General features: G+C 50.0%; 1 protein-coding gene across 3 annotated transcripts in view; it reads right to left on the bottom strand.

The window, feature by feature from the left end:
* Positions 1–17,123, bottom strand: part of LRSAM1 (leucine rich repeat and sterile alpha motif containing 1) — a 362,528-nt gene that overhangs the window by 12,656 nt on the left and 332,749 nt on the right. For all 3 annotated transcript variants that reach the window (XM_078642118.1, XM_078642119.1, XM_078642120.1), the window contains 2 exons: positions 9,990–10,071; positions 677–834 (listed from right to left, as the gene is read on the bottom strand). In XM_078642118.1, the coding sequence (XP_078498244.1) occupies positions 677–834; positions 9,990–10,071 (240 nt within the window). The remainder of the gene's footprint in view (positions 1–676; positions 835–9,989; positions 10,072–17,123) is intronic.

Genomic DNA, 17,123 nt, shown 5'->3' with positions numbered 1-17,123 from the left:
TCTGTGTCTGTATAAGGGTCAGTGTGAGGTCTTGCAAGGTGAGCATGGTACTCGGAACGCTGTTTTCCAGCCATTCTGAAGATACACTGAAAATGAATGTGGTGCACTTTAAGACACGTTTCTGTAAATGTAAGTTTTCTTTGCAGCAGCATATTAGGAATCTCATGCCTCAAAATACTTGGAATTAAATGTGTCATAACCATAAATTCTGCACTGAAACATCGTTATATCCAATACTGGTGAACGCCTTTAACAGATTTCCTTCTTTGGAATATAAAACTATACCTAAACTGGCAATATAAAGGTCTATGGCAAGGAAAATAGCTTACACTTCAAACAAATGAAATAAAAAGTTGAAGTCAGAAGGACAAAGGGATCTTTGTGATCAGTGTGAACATTCATCCTTTGCCCTTTCCCCTTTCCCTGTTTGCATGACTAGTTCAAAGAAGAACCCTGGTCCACATTTTGTTTGTTGCTTCAAGTACTGCTCTAGATATTTTCTTACTTAGGTGTTTAACTGTATGCATGGTGTCAGTTCATACTATTTCAATTGAGAGGATAGGCCTGGCCAAACCAATCACTGGTCAATGTGTCACATTACAGTGAAGAATTTTATTGAAAGGAATCTATATAAAGTACGAGATATCATTTGCATAAGAAATTTAAAATTGTATACCTCTTGCTCCATGCAGACCACACACTCGGACTTTCGTTCTTCCACTTGTGATGGTGGTGCGGTAGGAGATATGAGGCTCATGTCGTGTGTAGGAGAGACGGCTGGTTCTGCTGCACTGGGTTCCGGTAACTCAGCACTATCCGCAGGCTCAACTATTACTAAAAAAAGAAAGAAGGTACCACACAAAAATCAAACGCGCAATAAGGTCAATTGCCATATTAAACGCAACATGCATCACCTCTGGAAAAGAAGGGGGTTGGGGGAGGGGGTGAATGTGCATGTCTGTACATACATATATACCTATGATGAACCTTTTGTCATTGCAGGTTGTTTTGCCTCCTACCCAGAGTTCTCTGCCTCATATATATATATATATACATATACATATATATGTACATATACATACATTTTAATGCGTAGGACAACCCATCGAACAAGCGGATCTACATTGTTCAGGTACTTGAGCAGTGACAAGAACGAAGGGGGGCTGAGCTGTCGGCAGATATTGGCGGCACAACTACACTGTTCACATCCCATTCCGCCCACTGTGGAATAACATTTTTGAGAATGGAGGGACAAAGGCACCCACTTGGGTTTTGGCACTATCGAGTAGGGCAATGTACTGCAATAACCACAATGCTTCTTTGCCACACCCCCACATGGGCGGGACTTGTATATTTAAATAAATCATGTGCCTGGAACTAAAGCCTTTGTTTTCAGTTTGTGCAGCCAGTGAAAAAGGGCTCGAGGATGCCCGAAACACGTATGGCATGACAAGGATTGGTGTGTTTGGCAGGCTGGAGTGCTGCTACCGGCGGCATTTGTGTTTCAACCCGCAACTATTGTGAGATATATATATATATATATATATATATATATATATATATATATATCTCCCACAAGCGAGCGCAAGCGAGCGCAAGCGGCGCCTTTCCCAGCCACTTAACGAAGGCGGTCCGTTGCGAGGCAGGCAGCCTCTTCAAATTTCACAAAATCGTGTTAACACCAAGCTCAAACACGACAGCAAAGGACACACCAAAAGTTTGTGCAGCAATTGGAGATTTATTCTTCGATGGTCTCACAGGCAAAAAATACTCGACGCGTTTCAATATATATATATACACATTTTAATGCATAGGACAACCCATCGAGAGATGGTGCGTTTTTACACAGCCCGACCATTCTTGGCACCCACATAGCCAATGAAGAGTTGATCGTCCACCCGGAAATCTTTTGTGCGGTCTAGGTAGAAAGGCATTGCACGTTTTGGGTCCAGACGGTGGAGTCTCTCCTCCTCTTTGGAGGGATGCGGAGGCGGGAAAAAGTAGACACAGTGATGGTCTATCCTAAGTGGAATAAGGTAACCACTTTAGGAAGAAAAGAGTCCCGTGTGTGCAGGACTACTTTTTCCAGATTAACAGCAAGAAAAGGAGGTTTTGAGGACAGAGCTTTAAGATCACTCACACTGCGAGCAAAGGTGATGGCGACAAGGAAGGCAGTCTTCAGAATAAGGAGCGTGATAGGGCAGTTATGTAGAGGCTCAAAGGGAGCGCACATAAGAAATGTCAAGAGAAGGTTCAAGTCCCACTGGGGCATTACGAAAGGAGAAGGAGAAAAGAGATGAGTAATGCCAATCAGAAATCTATTTACAATAGGGCACTTGAAAAGAGAAGGCTGATCAGGAAGGCGAAGATAGACAGAAACGGCCGAAAGGTAGCCTTTAAGAGTGCCCAGGACAGAGCCCTACACGGTTAGAGGGGGAATGAAACAGAGTAACTCTGAAAAGGGGTCAGCAAGGGGGATCAACAGCATTTGCTGTGCACCATGCGACAAACTTTTTCCATCTACAGGCGTATACAGACTTGGTGGAGGGATGCCTGGCTGCCAAGATGACATTACAGACTTCGGGCGAAAGGTAAAAAGCTGTCAACTGCCGTCGCTCAATCTCCATGCAAGGAGGTGGAGGCTGGACAGGTTCGGGTGGAGGACCGTCCCCTGCTGCTGCGACAGAAGATCCTCCCGAAGAGGCAGTCTGATCCGAGGATCGATGGCCATGCTCACGAGCTCGGGGTACCAGACTCTTTGTGCCTAGTCCGGTGACACAAGAATGACTTGAGCCTGGTGGCGCTTTATCTGCTTCTGCACTCAGGGCAGAAGGGGTACAGGCGGAAAGGAGTACAGGAGGCTGCAACTCCACTCGTGATGAAAAGCATCGCAGAGCGAGTGCTGCCTTGGAAATTCCAAAGCACAGAACTGCTGACAGTGCGCGTTCTCTCCAGTGGCAAACAGATCTAACCAAGGCTCTCCCACTATTGAAAGATACCTTGTACTACCTCAGAGTGAAGACACCATTCATGATCCATCATGCACCGATGGCTGAGCTCGTCCGCCCTTTAGCTCAGAGAACCTGCCAAGTGTTGAACCTCCAGGGAAATGCCCTGATTTTCCAGCCATGTTCAAAGTCGAAGAGCCTCTTGACCTAGGATCCGAGATACCACCCCCCCCCCACCCGGTTTGTTGCAGTACCACATGGCGGTGGTGTTGTCTACACTACACTTCCTTTGATAGTGGGAAGGAATTCACTTTGGTGCCAGACAAATCGCCCAGAGCTCCAGAAGGTTGATGTGGAGGCCGGATTCTGCTGAAGACCAGATTCCTCGGATGTCTGCCTCTCCCATGTTCCTCATCCCAGGAGAGACTCATCGGTCACCAGGGTTAGCTCTGGTTGGGCAAGGGAGAGGGATCTGCCACTGACCCAATCTTGGTTCGTTAACCACCACTGTAATTGACGTGCAGTCCCCTCCGAGATCTGGACAACATCAGAAAGATTGCTCCGATGCTGGGCCCACTGTAACTTCAGGTCCCACTACAGAGCCCACGTATGCCACCTGGCATGATCTACCAGCAGGATGCAGGAGGCCATGAGGCCCAGCAGCCTCCCGCCATTCTCACTGAAATCCGGGATAGAGGCTGAAACATCGGTATCATAGCCTAAATATCCCAGACTCGCTGTTCAGGTGGATAAACCCAAAACTGCACTGTATCCAGAACTGCTCCGAAGAAAAGGAACTTCTGAGAGGTAGTCAGGTGTGACTTCGGCATGTTGATAGTGAACACCAGCAATTGTAGGAGGTCCTCCGTAGCCTGGAGGTGGGAGATGGCAGCCTGGGGCGGACTCGCCTTCAACAGCCAGTCTTCTAGATAGGGGAAGACTGGAACCCCTGATCTGTGCAGATGAGCTGCGACCACTGCCTTCACTTCCGTGAACACCCGAGGGGCACTGGTAAGCCCAAAAGGGAGCACGGTGAACTGAAAACGCTCAAGGCCCACCATGAACTGTAGGTAACGCCTGAGGGCCAGTAGGACGGGGATAAGGAAATAAGCATCCTGTAAGTCCAACGCTAGCATCCAGTCTCCGGGGTCAGGGCAGACAGGACCCGAGCCAACGTTCGCTTCATGAACTTTTCCTTCCGGAGTAAGCGGTTGAGGACCCGGAGGTCTAAGATAGGATGCAAGCCTTTTTCCTGCTTGGGTACCAGAAAGTAGTGGGAGTAGAAACCACGACCTACTTCTGGCACAGGGACCCTTTTGATAGCTCCCTTGGCCAAGAGAACTGCAACTTCCTGGCGGAGAAGGGCCAAATGATCCTCCGACATGTGGTGGAAGGATGCTAGCATAGAGGGAAGGGTAGTCTCGAAGGGGAGGGAGTAGCCCCTTTGGACTATCTGCAAAACCTACCTGTCCGACGTTACGCACAGGATGGGCAGCTTGCATGAACCGGTGGCTAGACTGGATTGAACGTGGCCCCACGAAAGGGTGAAAAGCAGACTGTGTGGATCGATAGGTCACCGCGAGGCCCAAGGATCTATCTGGCCCTGGAATCCTTGAAGCGCTCGAGCGCGGAGTCCTCCTTGTAACCAAAAAAGCGATGGCCCTCAAATGGCATATCCAGTAAGGTGGATTGGACATCCCCAGAGAAAACAGACATCCTCAACCAGGAGTAGCGCCTACTGATGTGGAAACCAGGCAGTATCCAGCCCACAACAGATGGTGAATTTTGCTATGTCTTTACCCTCTGCCACTGAGCGGGTGAGAACGGACCGGGCCTCCTCCAGGCACGGTGGCAGGACTTGCGCAACTGTATCCCACACTGTATGTGTATAGCGGCCCAAGAGGCATGCGGTATTCACCGACAGCAGTGATAAGCAGGCGAAAGAAAACATCTTCTTCCCAAGATGGTCCAGCTTTTTGGATTTCCTATTTGGGGGAGCAGTAGAGAATGCACCCTTAGAGGACGAGGCTGGGACTACCAAGCTCCTGGGGGTTGGTAGAGGAAAAGTAGGTTGCCCGGGGAAGGGCGGAGACGTTAGGCAATCATCCTGTCGACAGGAGCCCCTGTGCTGGGCTTGGACCAAAGGTCCAGAAGGATGTCCGTGAGGGCTTCGTTAAAAGTAAGGCTCCCTGTTTTCCGTTTTTGTGGATTTTTACAGGTCAATACAGACAGAAAACAATGTGTTTTCGGTCTGCATTTATTTTTAAAAGTGGATAAATACAGAAAATTGTGCTGCTTTTAAGTGACTCTGAGCTGAGCAGATGGACAGCAAGGGAAATTAAAAAACAGGAAAAAAATTCTTTAAATAACGGATGTGTCAATATACATATGTAGTATAATGCTGGTGTTTCCCAGTGGATGTATTGTTATATAATAATTGGCAGCTTAAATAGCCAAAACACGACAGACATCACAGATGGAAATGTTAAAAAAATAAATACCATAAAATAGGGAGCCCTAATTAAAAGGCAGAAGGGGCTTCGAAGGTGCCGCCGCAGGTTGAAGCACATCTGTCTGGAGGTTAGTCCTGACTGACACCGTAGGAAGCTCCTAGCCCAAGGCCTCAGCTGCACTATGCAACACCACTGCATACGACAGCCATGGTAGGGGGGAGAAAGCATGCCATGGGCTGGGGAGGTATCCAGATCACTAGCATCACCCAGTCCTTGCGCCAATCCAGCTCATCAAGTTGGTCAGCTAAAGGGTCCACAGACCCCTCCCAGTTCTCCTCACCCTCCTCTGGTTGCCAGTCAGGCCTGAAAGGAACACCAGGAATAGTACTGTGAGGTCGACCGGCGTTGTCCCTGATCCAGGACTGGATCCTCGGAGGCCCGCTAGGGCCAGGTCCAGAGCCGCCGGCATCGAAGTCTCAGAGCCCCTAGCTGAGTCCGCAGGGCCCGAAGGTGCGCCGGCAGAGTTGGGCTGCCCAAAGATGCCATGAAGAGCTCTGTAGAATGCTCGAAGCTGGGCAGGGGACACTTCAGCACTGGGAAAAGAGGGGAAACTCAGAGCCGTCCCTGGAGCAGGATCCGAAGACGAAGGTGGAGAATGAAGACGCTCCGGGCCCCGCGTCGCATCAGCCGACCGACGGGGAGTAGGCGAAGAGCGAAGCAGCTTCTTCGTCTTCTTCTTGTGCTTCGACTTAAAAGATCTCAAAGACTTGGACGACAAATGATAGTGGTGGCTTCGAGACCGGTCCCGAGGCCTTCCTCTTGACCGGGACCTCAAACGGTGCAGATGCTGGGCCTCCAACATCTTTCAAGACTGATCCCGCAAAGACTTAGGGTGGTGGTCGCGCTCCAGGCACCAAAAGGCACACAAGGTGGGGGTCCGTATGCAGGGGCGGCGTCTAAGTAGACACTGCAACGTCATTCCAGCTACCGCGGCGCCAACGACAGATGCAGAGTTGACCTACGCCAACTACTGATGTGGAGGGTACTGGTAAAGAAAAATCGCCGGATCCAGTCAGACGCGTAGGGTAATTCTAAAGGTAAGGAACCTATTACTGCAGTCTCTTTCAGATAATAAATGAGCATCATAAGCCTCTCCATTATTATTCACTGCTCTGGCAAGGAGTTATCATCTCCTCACATCGTATTGTGCGTGCTACATCTAGCAATGAGTTGCTCATAAATTTCGGGAGAGTAAGCGTGTGTCGTATAGGTGTTGTTGATAGTCTAACGAGGCCGCGTATGGCCTGTCTCCTGACTTTGTTTGTATGTGGTGACATCCGCGGTCGGGGACAGCAGAGCGAAGGGTATAATAGAGAACTGAGGAATGGGTCTGATCGTGTTTCTCAGTGTGACGCGTCCCGGGTATATCTTGCTGTCTATGCATGTTGTATCTTACCTCACTGCAGCATGTGAGTGGGTACTGTGTGCCAGTTGAAGTGCAATTGCCAATATCTCATTTGGAATTTTTGTAAAAGGAGTCTTATCAACAGTGATAGCACCCTATTTTCAATTTTGGAACCATCTTGTGAACAGTGGGGTGAGATGATTCCGGGATGAAGGGGGGAGGGATGAAAGAAGTTTTTCTATAGGCATAGTAGTCGGGGAGGAGGTAAGTGCAAACTAGAGAGTGAAAATGAGGTGTGGTCGCTAGTGTCAGTTGTAGTTGTAGTTGTGCGTGGGGAGTGCCGGTATGAGGGCATAGGGGGAGTCAGCTGTCAGCGGTGGCAATGTTGCCCACGTCCGGCTCGTGGGACGGGGTGTCCGCCCAGGGGGGGAGGGGAGGGGGAGAGGGAGAGGGAGAGAGACAGTACAGCCGGTGTCGTGTTTCTGGGAAGCATCTACGCCTATGCGCACTGGGCTCATAATTATAATTTGCTGCATTCCCTTCCGTCCCTGCCGTCAGTGAGACATACACGCCGCGCCCGCAGCTAGGCACAGGCTGGAAGGGAGGCGTCGGGCACGCGGGGCATCTGCCTATTCCCATATCTTTGGTCTGTTCCGAAGTGTGTCTAATTTCAGGTGATTCCTTGTGTTAGACTGGCTTGCTGGAAGGACTTCAGCGTAGCATCCCAGAGGTGTGCGATGGGGAATTTTCTCAGTCCCATCGTTTCCTCTCGGCGCAACACCGTGCCCTCCGCCACCGCCCAGTTAGTAAAAGAGGTGTCGAGCATGCGGGGGTCCGCTGTGTTTCCATCGTTTAGTGAGTAGACGTTTGGCTGTGACAAGTCCCAGATCCCAAAATCGTGCCGGCACCTTGTTCAGTTTAGTCCTTTTGTAAAGCCCCAAGATGCAAGCCTCCCATGTGTGTGGTATCTCTTCGTCTGTGCATTGTGTCAGTAGCGATGTGATCGTGCTCCAGTATGACTGGATATTGGGGCATAGCCAGAGCATATGCAACAGGTCTGCTCCAATCAAGGAACATCGCTGGCACGCTGTGTTGGTGACTGAGAAGTATCTGTTAATCTTGTCAGGTGACAGGTACGCACGGTGCAAGATGTAGAACTGTATAATTTTGAAACGGGAGTTGCGTGGGACATTGACTGGGCCTAGAAGCACCATTGCCCACTCTTTGTCCGTCCAGGCCCGCCCTCTGTCCACTTCCCATTTGTCTCTTAGTTGACGGGTAGAGTGCTGCGTATGCTCCAAGAGAGTTTGTGCCAGCCAGTGTACCACGTGAGTACCATTGCCCATGACATGCAGATACTGCATGAGTTGATGCATTGGCGGCTCTTCGGAAATATCGCCCCAGGCATCCGCTAGCGTCCGCACCAGGGAGGCATGTGTTAGAAATTGACCAGCTGGTAAGCATGTGTCCACTGCAAGTGTAGCAAAGGTGAGCAAGGTGCCGTCGGCATAGAAGTCCCCTAATGTCTCTACCCCCGCCTGCGTCCATCTCTCCAGCACAGCCTCCGTTATTACTCCATCTCCTCTGGGGGTGCCCAGTAAGGGGAGCACTGGGGCGTATGGTATCACCGCTCGGGTCAGTTTAAAGCATCGTAGGAAGAACTTGTGTGCTACCGCTGTGTGTAGCTGTGTGGGGCGTGGGGCTTTCGTCAATGGGTGGAACAACATGCAGATTTGTGCGTGGGTTCGGCGAGTGGTGTCTGTGGCTGTATCTTCCAAATTTTTGCCTCTTAGCCATCCCGATACCCATTGCAGTTGCGCTGCCAGATAGTACAATTGCAGATTAGGAACCGCTAGACCTCCCGTCTCGGTTGTCATATACAGCTTCTTCAACGCCACACGGGGTCTGCCCGTGTTCCAGATTAGGTCGCGAAGCAAGGTTTCCAAGTCTCGGAACACCTTGGCAGGGACGTAGTTCGGGATATTAGCGTAGTAATACAATAGTCGTGGTATTTATTTTATTTATTTATATTTATTTATTGTGCAACTTATACAGCGCAGACTAAACCCGAAGGTATCAAGGCGCCTACCAAAAGAGATCAAAATTGCAGGGCACAACTACAAGTACGCTTGTACATAGAGACGTGTTTTAAGGGCAGATCTAAATGTCTGTAGGGAGGGGAGGGACCTTAATTCAAGCGGAAGAGCGTTCCACCACTTTGGAGCCAGATAGGAAAAAGCCTTCCCACCCCATCTGGTTTTCCGAATCCGTGGTAAGACTATGATTTTCGTTAGCGCCACTCGGCTTGGCACATTCAGGGGAAGGGTTTTCCAGAAAGTCACCTGTGCTCGTAATGAGGATATCGCTCTCATCAGGTTCCCATCCAGTACATCCGTTGGGTTCCTACATATGTGGATTCCCAGATACCGGAACGTCGTGGGATACCAAGTGAGTCGTTCTCCCCCGAGTCTGATGTCGCATTCCGGTGTCTCCGGACTGAAGGAATATGCGCCCGACTTAGTCCAATTGACTCGTAAGCCCAACATATCCTCAAAGGTCTGGAAGATTGTAGCCAGAGACCTCGGGATGTTGGTCAGATCCTTGACATATAGAAGCAGGTCGTCTGCATAGAGCGAGACTGCATGTATACCATCTGCCATCGGGATTCCCCACTCCTCCCCCCGCGTTCTCAGTATCGTCGCCAGAGGCTCCATAGCCATGGAAAACAACAATGGGGACAGGGGGCAACCTTGTATGGTGCCTCTTCGCACCCGTATGGCATCCGAGAGGAGTCTTCAATAATCCTGATCTATGAGGAAGGCTTCTAAGGGGAGCAGGGTGGGTCACATGTGAATCTATGAAAGACACCAATACTAGAGAACTGCAGTTACAGGCAAGTAACTTGTTTTCTTCCCCAGTTTTGCATCTTGCATAGATGCACATGCTTGAATCAGAATAGCAAGCAGTTTTGGTAGGTGAATATATAAGTAATAGAAGTACCCCTAAGGATGGTGGGTGACAGTCTAAAACATATCCATACACATATCCATAAACACACACACATATATAAGCATGTATGCAAAACTTTGAGTAAATAGTCTATATAGGAAAATACATTTACACAGGGATCATAATGGTCTTCTATCAACCTTTCAACGCAATAAAGAAAACACGTATAAGTACCTGGTTTTGATATAACACCAGCCAGTATCTCCTGCGCTCGTCTTAGAATTGAATGCTGCAATCCAGTTTCCGCTACTCCAATCTGCAAAACAAGAGTTCAGAAACCAAATAAATTGGAAGACATTCAACCGCAATGAGCGTATGTTTTAATGTAGTTTATAGAATGTACATTGGGAATAACATGTGAACTCAAAACACCAAGAACAAGTACAAATAGACGCATCCATTGCACCATTACCTGCCAGATAAAGAAGGAGTTCAAGTTGTAGCAAACCCTCCATGTTATCTTAGTATCTTCAACTACATGAGCTCAAGTCTTGACTGTATGGTTACCTCTCCTGGATGTATTAAGGCTGCCTCCCATTATTCAACCCTGACAACTCTCAAATCAGATTCCCACATGTGCGGGCGCACAGGTAAATTTTCAGCATAAGAAGCATGTATATAAAAAAACATTCTGGAGAGAGCCACTTTCCGCATTTCATCTATCAGTATCTTGGCATCCACCGAAGAGGGATCCTATAGCTATCCCTAGTCAATATAATAATCCTGCAAAGTGTGCTTAACACCAAGTACTTGCAGGCTGCATCTCAAATTAAGATCTCAAACTGCTTAGTACAAACCTACTCACTGGAACACCCAATTTAGTTATGCCTAAATCCCAAAGTCTTCACACACCTAGATTAGCCATCTCCTCAATGATCTTGTCTACTCACTTAGGTTTGTCTCTCATCAGCCTGCCCTTCATGCGCCTCATCTTCATTTGTCAGCACCCTGGATCCTACAACTCCAAGTGTGGGAAGGTTTAAATGACGTATCCCACCCCACCGTATAAGTGGTGTAATAAGTCAAGACAATCAGTCTTTGCAAGCACTTTAAAGAACAGGCATATGGTCTTGTCCAGTCTTATCCAGAATAACGTTCTTTATTTTGTTGCTCCATCACATAAAGTAGCCAATAGGTGTTTAATCCTGCATCATTGCTTGGACTTCCTCAGGGCTAGAGAATATATACAAAATAGAACTTCCATATGCATATAGCTCAAAAGAATCAAAAATGTGTATGAAACCAAGTCTGTGTTCGAGGATCACACATGGAAATATTTTTATTGCACTGAAGGTTTGTCCAAAGGGGTGAGGCGGATTTGTACTACTACCCCCATCTGTGACACCCGGTAGTCAACACTTACGACAGGTAAAACGTTTCCCCTCATAGACAAAAAGAGTTTGTACCCAAATAGGTCACCACACACTGCATCAGTTTCTTACAAGTACATCAGCCTGCAGAAAAGAAAAAAAACTTGAGGCAACCTTAATATTCTGAAGTATGGCCATGCATGAAAGTGGTGATTTAATCCATAATTCCACATCCCATTAAACTCTTCTACAAGGAGGTCAGGTTACAGTTTCTGAACTAAGTTCAGTTATTGTTATATATAACCACACCACGGTTTCGGGTGACCTGCGATTAACGTAAGCATTAGGAATAACTCAACAATAAAAACACACATGAAAATTAGGAAACAAACACGAGCGCCAATAAAGACACAAGAGTATCGCAAATCAGCGGGCAGCTGAAGAAAACGAACGTAGAGATATTGCGCACCACCAAAGCTTTCAAAATAAAGCACAAAGCACAATACAGTCAGAAAAAGCACCAAGACAGTAAAACTGAAGGGTACTTATCTCGGCTGCGTAGCAAAGAAGAAAGAAGGCGAAGGGCCAGTGAGAGAGGACTATGTTGGAGCTATATGCCTCCTGATTGGACATTGTAGGACAGTCCTAATTGGATGTTGTTGTGTTTTTTCTACACTACATTTTCCCAAGTGTTCATGGGAAAGTAGTTTTGTCTATCTTTGAAGTGAGCTGCTATTAAAATAAAGTGAAGAAAGAAGGCATAATGCTCGCCTCAGAGGCCTTAATAGTATTGAAACTTTCCGTTATGGTGGCTAGGAGATTTTTCATTACGGTCACAAAATATGCATTTTTACCGACACCTCAAGGGTGGTGGTAACCATTCCCTTTGTGAATCATGGAACAAATCATTTTTAAGCGCAGGCAGTGGTCCCTTACCTTAAATGTTTAATTCGATTTTTTGTTAAATGCATCCAGTTTTCCTTTAAGGAAAATGGGCTGCATTTCAAAAAAGAAAATATTTCTTTATTAAAAAGGAATCACAGACAGGGTGTTCGGCTGACTTCTGCAGGCTACCCTCCTTACGATGGATGCGATTCTTAATTGGACACAAATTGCGACCTACCTCAGTAATATTCATGAGTAGGTCTATGGCGACCCCCACTAGGAATCACAATTACTAACATTAGGAATTGCAATTTCCTTATTGCAATTCAAAAAGAATCACAATTAGGAACTTGCAATCCCTAAATTCTGTGCCTATGCCCCTTAGTTCTTTGAACCATGGTAGGAAGTTCCATATCAGGAGGTTTGTAAAGAAGTATAGGATCTATGGTAGCATCACCATTTTAGGCAAACCTACTCTGGTGATTAAGGGCAGCTCCAGAATCCCACATATCCCAGTAATTTGCGTAGTGTCCAGCCTAAATTACCATATACTATACCTGCATCCTTGAGGTACACATCAACCCGCAGATATTTAAACATCGGTATTTCCTACTTGATACCTATTTGTTGTATCACTGGCAGTACTTCCCTAGACCCTGGAATTATTGGGAATGCGCAAGTTTTACCTGGTTGATGCATAATCCCGACACCTCACCCACAGTGTCCATTAGTTGCATACACCAAACGAGTCCAGTATCTAACAGTTGATGGTACACGAGTATATCGTCTGCATACAACGAAACGTGATGCTCTAGATTATGCAACTTCTGCCCCTCCTCTCACTTCTGAAAATACTTACAAAAGGTTCTACTGCCATTCACAAACCTCACTGGTGGTGGGGGCAACCCTGCCTAGTCCCATGATGAATGTCAAAGATGCCTGATATATACTAGCCTGTGGGCCCCCTAGCTCTCCCCCCTGAGTACAGCATAGACGCCATTTGGGAGTAGTCAGGGGTCGCAGCTGTCACATCTAGCTTGCTCCCTGCTACTTCCTTTGAGCCCCCTGGCCTCAGAGAGGGCAAACCCTTAGCCTCCTCAGAGGCCAGGGGTCGCAAAGGAAGTGCTAGAAGTAGCAAGTCACAGTTGTAACTCTTGACTACTCCCAAGTACAGTAGTCCAACCAATTTATCCTAGTTCTGTCCCATATTTATGCTGCGCATGACTGTTTATATGTATTCCCAGCGCACTGTGTCAAATGCTTCTTCTATATTGATTGTTAAAACTATTGCTTCGGGGAATTATTGTATATATGCTTTTTTAGGTCTCATGACCTATCAATGCGCATGCGCATTGAGAGAAGCGAGACTATAGGGCTTTAAACAAAGTTTACCTAACTGCGGCGATTTGGTGCTGTGCCCGTGGCTTTTAGGTCAATGCGCAAGCGCATTGACCTAAAATGCGCGTACACATCACCAAATCGCCGTCTGTTCCCTCAGCCGCACTCCTCCCACACCTTTGAAGTGAAGCTTAGCTTCACTTCAAAGGCCCCGGCTGCTTCACACCCTCATGCCGCTCTCCCCGCTCCGCCCCCTCCCCTGCCCGCCGTGTGCATTTCTCCTCCCCCCCTCCCCACAGCAATGCCCTCCGTCTTGTTTCCTTTCTTGTTTTTCTTTCAGGTGAGATATCTTTTCCATCATTTGCGATAATACAGTTCTCATATGCATTTTTTAATTATTAGCAGCATATACACAGGCGCCCTTTCGGCGCTTTTGCTCTCAACCCTACTATCCTGTCAGCCGCATCTCTATAAGTTACTCGAAGCATGGCCTGACATGTGCACAGCTTATTCCGGCACCACCATCCTGCCAGACGCTTCTGCTTTGTTCGCCCACCGCATGGCTCTATTTGTGCACATTTTACTTTCGTGCATACCCTTACCCGCAGCCTCTCCTTCCCCACTTCTGCCTTTTCGGGTCTCGCGCTCACCACAGACCCCTTCACATGGCTCACACCCACCTTTTTTTCAGGTTACCATGCCATTCCCCACCTATCCCCCAGTCATTTCCGGGTAGGACGCGTGCACCCAGTGGACTCTCGGCCTTGGCCCGCTTATTCTGCCAGCCGCTTCTGCTTTGGTCGCCCACCGCATGGCCCCATTTGTGCACATTCACTTTCGTGCACACCCTTACCCGCAGCCTCTCCTTCCCGACTTCTGCCTTTTCGGGTCTCACACTCACCGCAGACCCCTTCACATGGCTCACACCCACATTTTTTTCAGGTTACCATGCCAGGTTACCTCACTCACCCTCAACCCCTCACCCTCACTCACCCTCAACCCCTCACCCTCACTCACCCTCACCCTCACTCCCTCACTCACCCTCAACCTCACTCACCCTCAACCTCACCCTCACTCACCCTCACTCACCCTCAACCCCTCACCCTCACTCACCCTCAACCCCTCACCCTCACTCACCCTCACCCTCACTCACCCTCAACCCCTCACTCACTCACCCTCACTCACCCTCAACCCCTCACTCACCCTCACTCACCCTCAACCCCTCACCCTCACTCACCCTCAACCCCTCACCCTCCCTCACCCTCCCTCAACCCCTCACCCTCACTCACCCTCAACCCCACACCCTCACTCACCCTCACCCTCACCCTCACTCACCCTCACCCTCACTCACCCTCAACCCCTCATTCTCACTCACCCTCAACCCCTCACCCTCACCCACCCTCAACCCCTCACCCTCAACCCCTCACCCTCACTCACCCTCAACCCCTCACCCTCACTCACCCTCAACCCCTCACCCTCACTCACCCTCACTCCCTCACCCTCACTCACCCACCCTCACTCACCCTCCCTCACCCTCACTCTCAACCCCTCACCCTCACTCACCCTCACCCACCCTCACTCACCCTCAACCCCTCACCCTCACTCACCCTCAACCCCTCACCCTCACTCACCCTCAACCCCTCACTCACCCTCAACCCCTCACCCTCAACCCCTCACCCACCCTCAACCCCTCACCCTCACTCACCCTCAACCCCTCACCCTCACTCACCCTCAACCCCTCACCCTCAACCCCTCACCCTCACTCACCCTCACCCTCCCACACCCTCCCTCACCCTCACTCACCCTCACCCTCACTCACCCTCACCCTCACTCACTCACCCTCAACCCCTCACCCTCAACCCCTCACCCTCACTCACCCTCAACCCCTCACTCACCCTCACTCACCCTCAACCCCTCACTCACCCTCACCCTCACTCACCCTCAACCCCTCACCCTCACTCACCCTCAACCCCTCACCCTCACTCACCCTCAACCCCTCACCCTCCCTCACCCTCACCCTCTCTCACCCTCAACCACTCACCCTCACCCACCCTCACTCGCCCTCAACCCCTCACCCTCACTCACCCTCAACCCTCACCCTCACTCACCCCCTCACCCTCACTCACTCTCACTCACCCTCACTCAACCTCAACCCCTCACCCTCACTCACCCTCAACCCCTCACCCTCACTCACCCTCAACCCCTCACCCTCACTCACCCTCACTCACCCTCACTCACCCTCAACCCCTCACCCTCACCCTCACTCACCCTAAACCCCTCACTCTCAACCCCTCACTCAACCCCTCACCCTCACCCTCACTCACCCTCAACCCCTCACCCTCACTCACACTCACCCTCAACCCCTCACCCTCACCCGCACCCTCACTCACCCTCAACCCCTCACTCTCACTCACCCTCAATCACCCTCACTCACCCTCAACCCCTCACTCACCCTCACTCACCCTCAACCCCTCACTCACCCTCACCCTCACTCTCCCTCAACCCCTCACCCTCACCCTCACTCACCCTCAACCCCTCACCCTCAATCACCCTCAACCCCTCACCCTCAACCCCTCACTCACCCTCACTCTCACTCACCCTCACTCACCCTCAACCCCTCACCCTCACTCACCCTCACCCTCACTCACCCTCACTCACCCTCACCCTCAACCCCTCACCCACCCTCACTCACCCTCAACCCCTCACCCTCACCCACTCACCCTCACTCACCCTCAACCCCTCACCCTCACTCACCCTCACCCTCACTCACCCTCACCCTCACCCTCCCACACCCTCCCTCACCCTCACCCTCACTCACCCTCACCCTCACTCACCCTCACCCTCAACCCCTCACTCACCCTCAACCCCTCACTCACCCTCACTCACCCTCGCCCTCAACCCCTCACCCTCACTCACCCTCAACCCCTCACCCTCACTCACCCTCAACCCCTCACCCTCAACCCCTCACCCTCACCCACCCTCACCCTCACTCACCCTCAACCCCTCACCCTCACCCTCACCCTCACTCTCCCTCAACCCCTCACCCCCTCACCCTCAATCACCCTCAACCCCTCACCCTCAACCCCTCACTCACCCTCACTCTCACTCACCCTCACTCACCCTCAACCCCTCACCCTCACTCACCCTCACCCTCACTCACCCTCACTCACCCTCACCCTCAACCCCTCACCCACCCTCACTCACCCTCAACCCCTCACCCTCACCCACTCACCCTCACTCACCCTCAACCCCTCACCCTCACTCACCCTCACCCTCACTCACCCTCACCCTCACACACCCTCCCTCACCCTCACCCTCACTCACCCTCACCCTCACTCACCCTCACCCTCAACCCCTCACTCACCCTCAACCCCTCACTCACCCTCACTCACCCTCGCCCTCAACCCCTCACCCTCACTCACCCTCAACCCCTCACCCTCACTCACCCTCAACCCCTCACCCTCAACCCCTCACCCTCACCCTCACTCACCCTCAACCCCTCACTCACCCTCAACCCCTCACCCTCACCCTCACTCACCCTCACAACACATATTGTGTTACAATAGGTGTCACATTTGCGAAAGATAAAACTATTGGCATTGTAAATAACAAAGCTATTAATTTCGCTATTTTCAAAACAAGCACATAAATAAAAAATGTGTCCTTTACAATACCAATAGCTCAAACTTTCCTAATGCGAGACCTATTGCATTGCTGTGCTTCTCTCCCCTGCTGCACTCTCCTGCTCTCTAGAGATGTGGCCTAACGACCAGAG

This window comes from Lissotriton helveticus, chromosome 5_1 (genome assembly GCF_964261635.1).
Source record: "Lissotriton helveticus chromosome 5_1, aLisHel1.1, whole genome shotgun sequence".
Classification (NCBI taxonomy): Eukaryota; Metazoa; Chordata; class Amphibia; order Caudata; family Salamandridae; genus Lissotriton; species Lissotriton helveticus.
Note: the sequence above shows the minus strand (reverse complement) of the source record. Positions and strands in the feature narration are given on the sequence as shown.